This window comes from Martes martes (genome assembly GCF_963455335.1).
Source record: "Martes martes genome assembly, chromosome: 16".
Taxonomy (NCBI): domain Eukaryota; kingdom Metazoa; phylum Chordata; class Mammalia; order Carnivora; family Mustelidae; genus Martes; species Martes martes.
The window spans coordinates 64662616-64679075 of record NC_137904.1 but is presented as its reverse complement, the minus strand read 5'-3'; the positions used below and the strand labels follow the sequence as shown (position 1 = coordinate 64679075).

Here is a 16460-nt window from a genome sequence, read left to right as displayed (position 1 = left end):
ACCACTACGCACTCCACTCAGAAAATGCAGTTTCTCCATGGGCTCTTGTTCATTATGAAGAATAGATCTGAGGTCAGAAAGAACCAATGTCTGTACTATAGTTTAAAGTATTCACCTCTAAACAAGAGCAGGGCCCTGCAGCCCCTGCGCTGCCTCAACTGCCATCCAAAGACTCCTGGGCCAACTCAACCAGAGCAAGGACAGGTGCCTACACATCCAAAAGAAGAGACATTACTACAGGGTAGGAGAGTGACTCTGCACTAACCAAAGCACAGATGCCGACAACAGGATAGTCTGGCACATACTTAAGAGAAGTAACCTCTCCCTCTTTTTCAAAAAGGAAAATGAAAAGCTTTCTTTGCCTGTGTCCACAGATAGAGCCTTCAGCACAAGCCCATTAACTCCACAACTTATTTTTCATGAATTGGATTTTCTTTGCTAATCAGAAAGCCAGAGGAGGACTAAAGTTCCTGTTATACTGCCCTATGACGGCAACTCAAACAAAACAGAAACCTGCTACATGTGGGGGACGTGTAGCATTGACACCAATCATTAGTTCCACATGACTTCTCATTCCTCCTTTACAGCAGAAGGGCAAACCTCAGATTTTTGAGAATTGGTGATTATTTTTATTTTATTTATTTTTATTTTTTAAAGATTTTATTTATTTATTTGAAAGAGAGTGAGTGAGAGAGAGAGCACGAGCAGGGGCATGGGGAGAAGCAGACTCCCCTTTTGAGCAGGAAGACTGACATGGGGCTCAATCCCAGGACCCCAGAATCATGACCTGAGCCAAAGGCAGTCATTTAACTGACAGAGCCACTCAGGTACCCCAGGAGTTGGCAATAATTTTTAATATACTCACTCCTGAGAGTTGACAGTGACATTACCCATCAATGGGCACAGCTGCCACAATATACAGACACAACCTATTCTAAGAACAAGACACAGCATTTCAAGGCAAGACAAAATATTTGTTTTTAAGATTTTATTTATTTATTTGACAGAGATACAGTGAGAGAGGGAACACAAGCAGTGGGAGAGGGAGAAGCAGGCTCCCCGCTGAACAGGGAGCCCGATGCAAGACTTGATTCCAGGACCCCGGGACCATGACCTGAGCCAAAGGCAGATGCTTCACAACTGAGCCAGCCGGGTGCCCCAAGACTAAATATTCTTCCATGTCAAAAGCATAACACAAAGTAAGAAAATGATACACCAGTATCTTCAAATATTATATAACATACACAAGATGTTTATCAGTTGCAAAGCAATTACCCTGGGTTTAGAACCCAAATGGAATACGCCTTACTTACAACAGGATATAAGTAGCTAGTATGCCTCAAAGAACAGATTAATCTCCATCAGAGCAATCAACTTTTACATATAACCTTCCCTTACTACACGGAAATATACAATCATTACAGCAATTTTTTTAAAAAAAGGAAACAGATGACCATTTGTAGCCACATATTCTTGTCATCCCAATGGTGTTTTACTTATTTATCTTTTTAAAAGATTATATTTAGGGCACCTGGGTGGCTCAGATGGTTAAGTGTCTGCCTTCTGCTCGGGTCATGATCCCAGGGTCCAGGATCGAGTACCACATCGTGCTCCCTGCTTAGCGGGGAGCCTGCTTCTCCTCTGCCTCTGCCTCCCACCCCCCCTCTCGGTGTTGCTCATAAGTAAATAAATAAAATCTTAAAAAAAAAAAAAAAAGACTTTATTTATTGGGCCACCTGGGTGGCTCAGTCAGTGTGAAGCATGTGCCTTTTGCTGGGATTATGATCCTGCGGTCCTGGGATAGAGCGCAGAATTGGGCTCCCCCGCTCAGCAGGGAGTCTGTTTCTCCCTCTCCCCGCCACTCCCCACTACTTCTCCCTTCTCTGTCAAATAAATAAATAAATAAATAAAATCTTATTTAAAAATTTTTTTAAAAAGATTTATTTATTTGAGAGAGAGAGAGATTATGAGCAGAGAAAGGGGCAGAAGGAGAAGCAGATTCCCCACTGAGCAGGGAGCCTGACATGGGACTCAATCCTGGGACTCCAGGATCATGACCTGAGCTGAAGGCAGACGCTTACCTGACTGAGCCACCCAGGCGCCCCTTAATGGTGTTTTAAATCCAGGTATGCATTGGCAATACCACACACAAACACTTAACATACAATTCCACCAGTACAATTACTCCATACACGCTGTTCTACAACTTTTCTTCTTCTTTCTATGTGGATAAATACACTTTAATGGTTACATGGTATTTCCTTCAGTATAATGCAGTTTACATAATCTAAATGCCAAAAAAAAAGATTAGATAAATTAGTACAATTTAAAAACCTATTTTAGTTTGTCTTGTAGATTTTCCAATCTTCTAATTAATGGCTGTTTTTGGCTTTGAATAGAGCTTAGTGATTTTAAAAAATGGCAAAAAAAAAAACTGGATGTGGGTTTGAATCTATCATTTCTAAGCTATGCACTTTCGGATTAACACCCTCCATGCCTCAATTTCCTCCTACAATAGGGACAAGAATCAATCCACCAGAGGGACACCTGGGTGGCTTTGTCAGGTAAGTGGCCAACTCGTGATTTCAGCTCAGGGTCATGGGATCTGGCCCCGTGTCAGGCTCCACACTTAGCTCATAGTCTGCTTAGGATTCTCTCTTTCCCTCTGCCCCCACCCGCCGCCCCCTCACCACCCACTCACACTTGGGTGCATACGCAGGCACTCTCTCTCTTGCAGATAAATAAAATCTTGAAAAAAAAAAAAAAAGAATCAATTCACAGAACTGAGAGTAGGTGTTGGGAAAGCCAGTGTGCCTTCAAGGGCCCCTGCTATCCCATCCTCATCACCATCCACAGGTAAGAATTCCACCCTCCCCACTGGTGTGCTACCTACATGGTAACATCATAATAACTTTAAATTATAAAGTTATAATAATCTAAACATTATAATAACTTAAATGCAAAGTTATTTCTTCCTTTATGTTAAAGCAAAATGTCCTTCCTAGGACTGTAGATATTTGGAAACATTTGTTTAACAAAAATCATTATTATGGTCTTGGCTTTGGGGTGGGGATATTTTAAAGAAAATGGAACCAATATACCAACAGTACAGACTACTGAAGAATTTCATATTTCCTGATTCAAATTACTAATAGCCAAGACAAACTTATTTTTTTAAGATTTTATTTATTTTAATTGAGACATGGAGAGGAAGAGCGTACAAGGGGGGGAGGGAAGTGGGTCAGAGGGAAAGGGAGAAGCAGACTCTCTGATGAGCAAGGAGCCTGAGGTTCCTTGGGGGCTGATCCCAAGACCCTCAGATCATGACCTGAGCCGAAGGCAGATGCTTCACTGACTGAGCCACCCAGCTGCCCCATCAAGACAGACTTACTAAGAATAATAGTCTGACTTTCATGTTATTTTGTACTCGAGGTAATTTAGAAAATTTTTCATACTCTACTTCACTTTTTAAAAATGGGATAGTAAAGGGGCACCTGGGTGGTTCAGTGGGTTAAAGCCTCTGCCTTCGGCTCAGGTCACGGTCCTAGGGTCCTGGGATCAAGCCCCACATCGGGCTGTCTGCTCAGCGGGGGGCCTGCTTCCCCCTCTCTCTCTGCCTGCCTCTCTGCCTACTTGTGATCTCAGTCTGCCAAATAAATAAATACAATCTTAAAAAAAAAAAGGGATAGTAAATTTGACTTTACTCAGATGTTGTCACGTCACTAAATCCAAGAAAAAGAACTGCCACTATTTCACACTCAGTGCAATGTGACAAAAATGAGAATTAAAAGAATTAAAATTTTGACTCAAAAGAACTGACCTTCAGAAGCGACATCAGCAAAACAGCTCACTAAGAAGCTCCAAGTTCTCATTCACCCTCACCCCACACATAAACACACAAACAAACACCGGAAACCATGCAGCAACTGTCAGAACCAATTTGTAAAAACTCTGCAAGAGAGTCAGAAGTCTGCAAACACCAAATGCTGAATCAGGAAAGAGGTGCCACGGAACGGCAGGCAGGTTTTAGGTTCTCCTGCCTCTGCCTGCTCCCTCTAGCATGGTAGCAACAGACCTTGGTCTTGAAGCACAAATTATCTCCAAGCATAAAAGGTCTTAAGGTAATGGTCTTAAAGTAAATACAGTGTTGAAGTGGTGACAGCCAGGGTTGCCAGCATGGGGCTGTTTTCCTGGTTTGGGGACAGAACAGACTTTGGTCACTACTGTGTATGTCTCTTCTAACCTGTCACAGACTACCTGAAGGAGTGACTCAGGCACTCTTCCGGTGTTTTGTTCAACTCAGAAATCAGGCTGAAAAGGCTTGAAAACACTGCACGTTGAATAAAAATCCTCAGAACCTGTGGCAAAACATTACATACAGTCTAAACATACACTACACTTCTTAAGGCAAAAGCTGGGGAGAGTCTCCCTGGGAAATTAGGACATTCAAAAGTAACAGGTCATATTAGGAAGTTCAGAATACCCCACAGCTGTCCAGGGCAAGATGCATGCTTATACAAGACCTGAGAAGACTCTGCGTTTTTCACCTTGAGCTGATCCTTAGGCACAGTGCAAGCATGATCAAGTGCTGAAGGAGGGCCCAGGCACAGAGCCAATATGCAAAGAATGGGAGATAGGAGAGCTGCTCATGTTCAGGAAATCTCTGTCGAAACACCAGCTGAACACAAGATAGAAACAGGACTTCAGGAACTACATTGTCAGGGAAAGAGTCTTTGCAGTAATAGTCTGGATAAGTCACTAGGAAAAGAGAACTCCTACAGCCTTTAACAAACAAAAAACAACAAACCTTTTGGGAAGGAGAACCTGATTTCCAGAGTTATTATATTATAATAGCCAAATGTCCAGTTTTCAAAGACAACAAAATCAAAAGGCACATGAAGAACAGGAAAGCATGACTTGGTCAAAAGAACAAAATAAATGAACAGAAATCATCTCTGAAGAAGGTGAGACATAAGCCTTGCGAGACAAAGACTTTAAAACAACCATGTCACAGCACCTGGCTGAATCAGTTGGTAGAGCATATGATTCCTGATCTTAGGGTTGTAAACTAGATGTAAATTTTGTAAATTTACATTGTAAATTAAACCCCATGTTGGGTGTAGAGATTACCATAAAATAAAATCTAAAAAAAAAAAAAAAAAAGTATTTCCAAAAAAACAACCATGTTATGTACTCAAATAAACAAAAACACAAAGAACTAAAGGAAGTCAGGAGAATTACAAAGGAACAAACAGGAATATCAACAAAAAAGTAGAAATTATGGGATGGGACAAAAGAGCAATCTGTTGAAGCTGAAAAGTCCTGTAGTGAAATGAAAAATTTACCATAGGGGTCCAGCAGCATCTCTGAACAGGCAGAACAAAAAATCCACAAACTTAAAGACAGGATAATTGAAATGATCAAGTCTGAGAAGCAGAAAGGAAAAAGAAGACTGAAAAGAGCCTTAAAGAACGCGTGGGACATCAATAAGCAGCAACACACACCTTATGGGAGTCTCAAAAGAAGAAAAGAAAAAGAGGCAGAAGGAAAATATTTGAAAAAAATAACGGCCGAAAACATCTCAAATCTGATGAAAGACACAAACCTACAAATGCAAGAAACTCCATAAACTCCAAGTAGGATAAACTCAAAGGACCCGTAATTAACCATCAAAAGACAAAGAGAGGGGCGCCTGGGTGGCTCAGTGGGTTAAGCTTCTGCCTTCGGTTCAGGTCGTGATCCCAGGTCCGGGGATTGAGCCCCGCATCAGGCTCTCTGCTCGGCAGGGAGCCTGCTTCCTCCTCTCTCTCTCTGCCTGCCTCTCTGCCTACTTGTGATCTCTGTCTGTCAAATAAATAAATTTTTTAAAAATCTTAAAAAAAAAAAAAAAGACAAAGAGAGAATCTTGAAAGCAGCAAGAGAGAAGTAACCTGTTGCATACAAGGATTCTCTATAAGGTTAATGGCTGTTTCTCTTCAGAAGCCACGAAGGCCAAAGGACAGTGAGATAACATTTAAAGTGCTAAAAACATAAAATAAATTTAAAAATTAAAACTGTCAGAATTATTATATCTGGCAATCTGTCCTTCAAAAATGAGAGAGAAATTAAGATATTCCTCAATAAACAAAAATTGAGGGAGTTCGTTAACACTAGACCTGCCTGACAAGAAAAGCTAAAGGGAGTCCTTCAGGTGGAAATAAAAGATCACTCTACAGTCACTCAAAACCATATGAAGAAATAATCTCCAGTGTAGGTAAAAATGTGAGAAAATATTAAAAGTTAGTATTACTGTCATTTTGGTTTGTAATTCTACTTTTGATTTCCTACAGGATTCAAAATACAAATCCATAAAAAATTATAAATATGTTATTTGGCACATAATGTATAAAGATGTAATCTGTGACAACAACATAAAAGGGAGGAGAAAGGACATACACAGGAGGAGAGTTTTTGAAGTTGATATCATTTCAAAATAGATGGCTTTAAATTTAGGATGTTAAATATAATCTCCATGGTAAACACAAAGAAAATCTTTAAAATATACACAAAGGGGGGCGCCTGGGTGGCTCAGTGGTTTAAGGCCTCTGCCTTCGGCTCAGGTCATGATCCTAGGGTCCTGGGATCGAGCCCCACATTGGGCTCTCTGCTCAGCGGGGAGCCTGCTTCCTCCTCTCTCTGCCTGCTTCTCTGCCTACTTGTGATCTCTGTCAAATAAATAAATAAAATCTTTAAAAAAAAAAATAATAAAATAAAATAAAATATACACAAAGGAAAATGAGAAGAGAATCACAACAGTAAAGAAAGAAAGAGAAAGAAAGAAATCACCTTAACATAAAATCAGACAGTTGGGGGGCACCTGGGTGGCTCAGTGGGTTAAAGCCTCTGCCTTCGGCTCAGGTCATGATCTCAGGGTCCTGGGATCAAGCCCAGGATCAGGCTCTCTGCTCAGCGGAGAGCCTGCCCCCCCCCCCAATCTCTCAGCCTGCCTCTCTGCCTACTTGTGATCTCTGTCTGCCAAATAAATTAAAAAAAAAAAAAAAATCAGACAGGAAGAAAACAAGGGACAACAAAGCTGTAAGACATAAGGAACAACAGTAAAATAGCAGAAGTCTTTCCTTACCGTAATTACTTTAAACATAAGTGGATTAACTCCCCAATCAAAATATTTGAGACAAGAAATTTAAATTTTTTTATTTAAAACAATATAAATGTTTACTCAGCCAATTCTCCTGTATCAGGCAAAGACAATCTACACCACAATCCCATGAAGTCAATTCAGTAATATCCTGTTTATAGGAAGAGGACCCTAAGGCTGAGAGATTAAATAGTCTCATCACATGGGGGAGAAGGCTCTCATCTCCCCTGTTCAAGCAGTGCTATGAGACTGTTCACTAATGAATGCCTGCGTTACTCATTCTTACCTCACCCTCAATCTATCCTGTGTGGAGAGAAAGACACAGAGGAGATAAAAAGTAACCTCTGAAATGTGGCTCTTAAGTGAAGACCCCAGAGAGCTGCCCTCCACAGAACAGAGAGGGCACCTAAGACTGACCTAGAACCTACTAAACACCAGAAACTGAGAGACACTCAACCAGTCTTCTCAGGAATAAAATCTTTACTTTTGTTATTCATTTTCCATGTTTGAATCCTTTTTAATAAATGTCCCTCCTTTATTTTTCACGATTTTATCTTTTACAGCAAAACTGCCTTACAGCTAATTAGTTATGTAGCAGAAATGTTTGCAGAGAAAATACAGGACACAGGCAAAAATGCAGTATTGTTAAAACATCACCTACATGCTCAAAATGCTACTACATACTGAAAAAGACCAGAAAGATAGAACAGTAAAGTGTCCAACTTACTTGTTTAGGGTTTTTTGTACCCCATCTATTCAAGTAAAAGTCAAAAGATGAATTTCAAACTGCCAATTATTATGACAAAATACCATAAGAAAATGGCATCTGACAGCACTCTTTCGTAATATGGTTGTAGTGACACTAATGTCAGACTCCCTCACATCATCAGTTCATTTTTCAGGAAAACCAAGACAAACAAACAAAACCACCCCACCAGAACAATGCCATAGATTAATTCAATGTCTCTTTAACCCCATTAACTGTAAATGTTTTCAGAATAATTTTACCAGTAAGATATGCCTGAGAGTACATATTCTAAGAGGGAGAATGTTGGGCTACTCCTTAAAATACTAAGACCAATCTTACAACCTAGCTAAGATTTATAGAAGGTGTTCTTCTGTGCGTGTCCTTCCAAAACTACAAAGGGACTGATTCCGCATCAGGCCTCTCCACCTCAGGCTTCGTTTCAGAAAGGTGCCTGCCACTGAATTTGAAACAAATGCTATTAGCTTAAAGGTTTTAAGTGGGTATGATCTGTAAAAAATTATTAAGATTCACTCACAATAGCTCCAAGAATAATATTCAATGGCTGTTATCAACTACTCTCAAACTGTGCTGGGTGGGGGGGGCTTCGGTCTTCCTCCCTACTACTGACATTTGAGGTTGGATCATTATCTGTTGCAGGGGAAGGGACTATTCTGTGCATTATAATATTTTTAGCCATGTCCCTGGCCCAGCCCACTAGATGCCAGAAGCAGCACCTCCTCCCAGTTGTGCCAACCTAGCATGTCTCCAGATACTGCCAAATGTCCCAGGAAGGGGAGGGGGCCCTGGTAAGAACCACTGTTGTACTCTGATACCTTTCATTGGGTAAGACACACAAGCAATCTGTGCCAAACGACAAACTGCAGCAAAAGCCAAATAATGTCTGAAATCCCTAAGGAATTCTCAGCAGAGCACCACACACCCTCTAGAAATTGATGCATATAGGAAAGGCAGTTTTCTTTCCTTCTCTCTCTTTCTTTCTTTGCGGAGAGAGAGTGTGTATGCAAGGGGTTGGGGGAGGGAAGGAACAGAGGGAGAGAGAAAATCTCAAGCACACTCCATGATGACCAGAGACTGACCTGGGGCTAGATCTTCATGATCCAAAGATCATGACCTAAACTGAAGTCAACAGTTGGACACTCGGGGCGCCTGGGTGGCTCAGTGGGTTAAGCCTCTGCCTTCGGCTCAGGTCATGATCTCAGGGTCCTGGGATCGAGCCCCGCATCGGGCTCTCTGCTCAGCAGGGAGCCTGCTTCCTCCTCTCTCTCTCTGCCTGCCTCTCTGTCTACTTGTGATCCCTCTCTCTGTCAAATAAAAAAAAAAAATTTAAAAAAAAAAAAGAGTTGGACACTTAACTGACTGAGCCATCCAGGCACCCCAGGAAAGGCAGGTTTCTAAAAAGTGCTTCCTAATCTCCCCATGTGGGCACTTCCTGGGATGACAACAGTTAGCACCTTGTCGTGGTGCTCAAACTGCTTCAAATCACAGAAACAGTGATGTGTGCCTTAAACAAGCCCCGGTGTATTGTTCCATTAGCATATTCAAAAAAATCCACATCAAAAACTGGGACCAGCAGTGTGGGAACTGACTTACTATATTACCACTATTTAAGATATTGTAAACTGCTCCAAAACCCAAACATAAAAGAAAACGTGAGCTATGCAGAAATGTTAAACAGATAAGAATACTATCCAAGATGTTGATGCTTTCATTAAAAGCTTCCTTATTTTAGAAACTGTCTTTTCTTCGTTTAAAACAAAACAAAACAAAACCAACAAAACACCTCTCTCCTCAGCAAAACAAGAGTTGTTGCATTTTCACAATGGAAAAATCTGTTGTCACTATAATAGCCTCATCTTCTGGATTATTTCCACCAATTATGCATGAAGCTTTTCTGAGCTTCTGCAACTGTGGATCTAGATGGAAGGTGCTGGTAATTGGGGGAGTCAAGTCTGACTGGAATCCCATCACTAGACAGATGATCAGCACTTGAGAATGTTCACGTAACAGTAACATCCTAAATCAGCACTCAGTGGGTACACATGTTCTGGATATATACCAAGCGATGATGGCTCTGTGCCATTTCCAGGGCGTTACAAACACATATAGGACCTGGTCCCCACATCATGGAAGACCGGCACAGAGGAACCTGAGCGAGTTGAGTTAAGGCACAAGACAATGAGGAGGGAAAGGAGGGAACATCTCTGCCTCCCTTAGCCTGACAGCACAGTGGGGGGGGGGGGGGGGGGCACTAGTCCTGAGAACAGGCTCCACGACCTACTACTAAGGGTCCTGAGCACCAATATCAGCCTGGTAAGCGCTCAGTTGACACGACAGGCCTGCAGAGGAGCCCAGCTTCAGGTCTGTTAATGCCTCCCAGGAAGAAAACATAGCCCAAATTTCAAAAATGTATGTGATTCCTTACATTTCAATAAAAAAGCAATTTTAAAAAGAAAAACAGTGCATTGCGAATTATGAAGTTCTTCCACTGAACAGAGAAGCCATTCTTAATTTCCAAAACAACAGTTTGGCCAATGGCATTAATGAACAAGTATCCTTCAAATCAGACCACAAACAGGACAACTTTTAACCAGTTCCCTTCTCTGACTTTGTAACCAAGGCAGAAGCAGTTTTTCTTCTCTCCCAAATCAGGAAAGTTCTGTGGTGATGCTTACAGTTTGGAATGGAACAGAAGCAACAGAGACTGCAAGCGGGAGGGCACCCCCAATGGACCTCTTCTGGCCCAGCCTGCTGGACAACACCAACCACGTCCCACAGCCTCTATGCCTAGGTGCTCGGAGGGAGAGGGCAACTTCTCCCAGCTGAAGGAACTTCAAACTTCACCCACTACTCCAAGAGGCCCTAGATCCACTTGCTGCGGGCGTGTGTGCATGTGTACAGAGCTATGAGCAAGCTGAAGAGTGCTGGCCCTCAAGAACACTGATGCCCTCGGGTCACATCTTGTGACACATTAAGTCCTCACAGGCCCCTTCACACCAGGGCACACTCATGGACAAAACACGCGAGGCCCCTGATGTACCAGGGACACAGGCACAGTGCTGTGTCGCACAAGTCACACAGTTGTTATCCTATGTTACACACGAGGGAACAAAAATTCCAACAGGTTAAACGGGAAGGGTGGAGTGAAGCCCCAGGACGCCCAGCTCCAAAGCCTCACCATCTCCTGATACAGTCAGACACATAAGACCACTGCAGGTGACAGGTCCTGCCACACAGGCTTGTTTCTCAAAATGTGTTATGAATTCAAGTTATTTTAAATCTAAACTGTCTTGGGGAGCCTGGGTGGGTCAGTGGGTTAGGCCTCTGCCTTCAGCTCAGGTCATGATCTCAGGGTCCTGGGATCGAGTCCCGCATCGGGCTCTCTGCTCAGCAGGGAGCCTGCTTCCCCCCCCCCCACCCTGCCCCCCTGCCTCTCTGCCTACTTGTGATCTCTGTCAAATAAATAAAATCTTTAAAAAAAAAAATGTTTAGGTGAACCATGAGAGACTATGGACTGAAAAACAACCTGAGGGTTTTGAAGGGGCGGGGGGTGGGAGGTTGGGGGAACCAGGTGGTGGGTATTAGGGAGGGCACGGATTGCATGGAGCACTGGGTGTGGTGAAAAAACAATGAATACTGTTACGCTGAAAATTAAAAAAAAAAATGTTTAAATCTAAACTCTCTTAAACCACTCATTAAACATTAAAATAAACGGAGTTTTGCCACTGGAAGAATTACCACATACTAGGTGAAGTAGGAGTTAACCCAGTTGTTGGGTTATTTTTAACTTAGTAAATTAACAACTACATTAAAATAGCTGCTCAGTGTTCCCAATATCTACAAATCAGTGATAAAATATATCTGTTTGGTAAACGAAAACATATCATAGCTTTTTAAAAAAATTTTTAAATTTATTTATTTGACAGATGCGGGGCTCGATCCCAGGACCCTGGGACCATGACCAAGCCGAAGGCAGAGGCTTAACCCACTGAGCCACCCAGGCGCCCCATATTATAACTTTTAAAGAAAAGCACATAGTGGTCATTAAAAGCAGTTAATTTGTATGCTGAGCACTTTTCAAAGTGCAAAGCCCATCTGCCCTTCTGCTATGGATGTCTCCCTACTCATCAACCACTCCTGAGCCCTGGAGTCCAGACATCTTGGTTCCCTGCTCTCAGCTTTGTATACAAACTGGTCAGTCGCAGGTCATAAAATATAAAGGCATCTCAGCCAACCCGGCAGCCCCGGAACAAGAAAACACGAGAGACCTCACTAGTCTCTGGTCTTCGAATAAGACATCCCCATGGGATGTTCTCCTACAGGGAACCCTGTCCTTCACACCTCGTCTGTGTGCGCTCTGTGGGCCAACCAGGCCTCTGTTGCATCTCTCGGGGGTTCCTTCACCCACTTGGCCCCAGGGACCCACAGGGTCTCCACTCTTCCCAAGCCTATTCTTAACTCCACCCTCCCCACAACTCCCCTGCCCCACGAACTTCTTACACCCTCACTTCCACTCACTCTCCAGCCCCACACCTAGCCTCCTTCCTCATCCTCCAAGAGGTCCTGATCGCCAAGCACATGGCTCTCCGCGGAACATGACATCAGTGACATCTGAGTCACTGCACTTTCCTGAGGCCATCTCCACTCCTGGCACTCCGCTTACTCTCCTCTTTCTGTTAACTGGTATGCTCTGAGAACCTCGGTTCTGCCCCATTCCCACTTCTAAACACGGCCAAGTCACTGTGAGTTCCTTCAGTTCTGTTCTGGGGAGTCTTTGTGTGGAAAGCTCCAGAAGCCACTCTCTGCTCACCTCTCTCCAGGCCCAACCTTCAAGGACGCTATCCCCGATTTAATGAGAAAGTCTCCAAATGTGACATTAACAAACTTAATCTGCAAATTAAAACATGCCACACAAGAAAGAAAGTCGTGCTGTATCATGAACTGATTGACAATTAATTTAGCATAGGAACAGGTCACTTTTCTAAATAAACACAAGTGTAGTTTCACATGTTAAGTAGTTTGGGGCAATAGCAAATTCAACCTGCTCTATTTACGTTTGGCTATTAGATATCCTAGGACCTTTCTGATCAAAAATATGTCAGATTCACTTGAGAGGTTTCAAAGTACTTGAACAACTGCTAAAGAGTTGCTTATTTTTATTTATAAATTATACTTAGTTTGCTACCATGGCAACAACAAGAGCAACAACACACCCAGACATTCCTGCCCAGCAGATCTTCCTAAACACTTTATTGCCCACTCAGGCACCAGAACGGGTCCCTAGACAAATAAGAACCCTGTCCTCAAAGAGGACACTCTTCATCCTGTCACTGACCATATTGAAAATGCTCCCCAACCAGGCCCAGGCAAACGTCACACTCTACATCAAGGCCCAAGGTCCCTTTCAGCCTAAATTCCATGTTTTTCAGCACCAGGCTCCTGGCCCAGGGACACCCATAAGGCCACCTCCACCTGCTCACTTCCAGGAGCACCCCCACAGGCACACATGCACACAGGTGGCCCAGGGTTATTCCGCTGAGGCCACCCCAGAGAACTCCCGAGCACCAATAACACCTGCACCTCCAGTTGAGTTAGATGCTCCTGGAGAGAAAAAAGTTTGCATTTCTGTACACACAGCCCCACATAGTTTGTGGAAATCACCTGTTTCTGGAAAAACCACACATACTGGCACTCATGTGGATGCTCAGCAACCTCCCCACACACTTGAGGATCCCAGTTTTGCTCACCAATCATCATGGAAAAACCATCTGTATTCAGCTCTAACCCAAACGGTTTAAAATACAACGGCCAGTGCACAGGATCACCGGCCTCATCTTCCTCTACTCCCCTTCAATTAATAGGTTACTTGCTATTTTAACAGAATGACGAATCATTCTTTAAGCCTAAATTACCTACGTACTCTGCAAGTTCTCCGTATGTAAATTTTTAACACTAACTACACGATACAAATTCACTCTAAAATTGGAATTGGACTAAAATCACTGTTGTTCAAATAAGAGACCAACCATGGATTGTCCTGGTTTTTTTTAAACTTATACAGTGATTTTCAATTCAGGGGACAAATCTGCATAACTGTTCGAAATTACATGTGCTTTTAAACTTGCACAAACTGGGGAGACTAGGTGGCTCAGTGGGTTAAGCCTCTGCCTTCGGCTGGGGTCACGATCGAGCCCCGCACTAGGCTCTCTGCTCCGCGGGGGGCCTGCTTCCGCCCCCCCCCCCTCTGCCTATTTGTGATCTCTGTCAAATACATAAATGAAATCTTAAAAATAAAAAAACAAAGTTGCACAAATGGACTTAACTCAAAAAGAACTTGTAACTTAAAACTAAGTTTCGAAGAAAGGATTTTTTAAAGCAATTTCTCCACATTCAGCTAGTACCAGCCGCCTTCACAGCGTTCCTCTCCGCCGCACGTCAGCGCCCTCCACCACACGCCAGGGACGCGGCCGCCAGGAGGGGTGCCGCGGCCGCCAGGAGGGGTGCCGCGGCCGCCAGGAGGGGTGCCGCGGCCGCCAGGAGGGGTGCCGCGACGTCCTAGGCACTGCCTATTCCACCGTCGAAACGCCAAGACCCTTCTCAGAAGAGCCCCGGGCCCAGGAGAAACGCCGGGCGCGGCGGCCCCGAGCCGGGTCCCAGGCGCCGCCTCCCCCCCCGCCCGCAGCCGTCCTCGGCGCGGCCGGGACCCTCGGGAAGTCGGCCGTGGGCGCCCTCCCCCGAAGGTCAACTCACCCTCGTGCGCGGCCCGTCCGTACAAGCAGGTCCGGCTGCGGACAGGAAGGATTTTCCTGAAAAACCTCAAAACGCTCGGAGCGGAGAGACAAAGTCCTCCGCGCCGACCTCGGGCCGTCGGTCAACAACGCTCGCGCGGCCGCCGGGCGACCCCCGAGGAGCCGGCCCGCCGCGCGCCCCCACCGCGGCCGGGGCAGCCTCCCGGGCGGCGCGCACACCGGGGCGCGGGCGGGCGGCAGCGCTGCTCGGCCCCAGCCGCCCGGGGTCGCGGACGACGGCTCCGCTCGCGCCGCGCAGACGGGACGGGAGCCCGCTCCAGGCAGAGCAGGCGGGGCGCGCCGCGGACACCCCCGGACGCGCACCCGACGCGCCGGGACCCTGCGCCGGCTTCCGAGGAGCCGACGGGCCGCAGCGCGGAGCCCTGCGAGAAGGGCCCGGTCCCCGGACGTTACGGGGCGGGCGCGAGTCCGAGAACCGCCGCGCTTGCGGAGCCCGCACTGCGCGGTGGCCCAGAGCGCGACGGGACGGAGCCCTCGCAGCGCGGAGCGACCCCCCGAAACGCCAGCCGCGGGCCTCCCGCGGCCGCTCAGCGCAGGCCCGGGCGAGGGAAACACGCTTCCGCGGGGGCCGCCGCTGCGGCGGCGGGGCGGCGGGGCGGCGGGGCGGCGGGCCGGGCTCGAGCCAGACACGCGAGGCCCCGGAGCGAGCGTCGGCCCACGTGCGCAGCGGCCCGGGCCTCGCGCTGCGACGGGCAGGCCGGCGCGTCCGGCGGGGGCCCGGGCTGCGGCGGCGGGTCCGGCTCGCGTCCGCCCCGCCGGCCGGGCCCCCGCCCCCGCCCCCCGCCCCCCGGCCCGGCCCGGCCCGGCCCCGGCCCCGGCCCCACTCACACGCGCGGCAGCTGCAGCGGCGGCGCCCCGCGCCTCTGGAACACGCCGTCCACGAACACGCCGTTCTTGCCGAGGCAGCGCAGGTAGAAGTCGCCGCCCGCGTCGGGCCCGGGCTGCGCGGACGGCTCCGGGGCCGCCCCGCCATGGCCGCCGCCGCCCGGGGGCGTGAAGATCTCGAGGTGGCGCCGCGAGATGAAGCTCGAGTGGCCCATGCTCACGTCCACCGAGCCCTGCGACGAGTTGCGCCCGATGGTCACCGAGCGCTTCTTCATCAGGTACTCGAACTCGCGGCCCTCGAGGCGCGCCACGGCCCAGCCGCCCGGCGGGGACCCGCCGCCCGCGCCCCCGCCGCCCCCGGCCCCGCCGCCCGCGGGAGGCCCGCCCGCGCCCGGGAGCGCCGCGGCCGCCGCCATGGGCCTGCGAGGGCCCGGGCCGCCTTCCGCCGCCGCCGCCGCCGCCGCCACGGAGCTGAGGGCCGCGCGAGGCCGCCGGCCGGCGAGCGACGAGCGGCGGCGAGGGGCGGGACACGCGCGGCGCGCTGCGAGCCGGCGGGCGCCGCTGACTGACGGCCGGGCCGGCCAATGGGGGCGGCGCGCAGCAGTGGGGCTACCGGCGCCCGGCCAATAGCGAGGCACGCTGGCCGAGCGCCCGCACGTCCGGCCGCGGCGCCCGGCGCAGGCGCGGCTCCCAGCGGCCTGGAAAACCCGGGCTAGAGCGTGGCTGGCGCGGAGCTTCGGGGCGGCTCGCGGCGGGCGCAGGTCGCCGCGGGCTGGGCGGGGGGCGCGTGACGTCTGCCCCGAGGGGCGGCGGCTCGGACCACGGGGCGGGTGGAGCGCGCGTGGCCTGCTCTGGCATCCGCACGGCCTCGGGCGGAGCGGGAACGGCCTCCCCGGCGGGGGGCGGGCGGGAGACCACCTACGGC

General features: G+C 47.8%; 1 protein-coding gene across 1 annotated transcript in view; it reads right to left on the bottom strand.

The window, feature by feature from the left end:
• The window catches only part of FOXK2 (forkhead box K2), a gene marked incomplete at its 5' end in the record, with an annotated part of 69528 nt that extends 53577 nt beyond the window's left edge, over nucleotides 1-15951 (bottom strand). Inside the window, one exon of the mRNA XM_080825477.1 lies at nucleotides 15539-15951. Within this exon, the coding sequence (XP_080681603.1) occupies nucleotides 15539-15951 (413 nt within the window). The remainder of the gene's footprint in view (nucleotides 1-15538) is intronic.
• Between the last annotated feature and the right edge of the window lie 509 nt (nucleotides 15952-16460).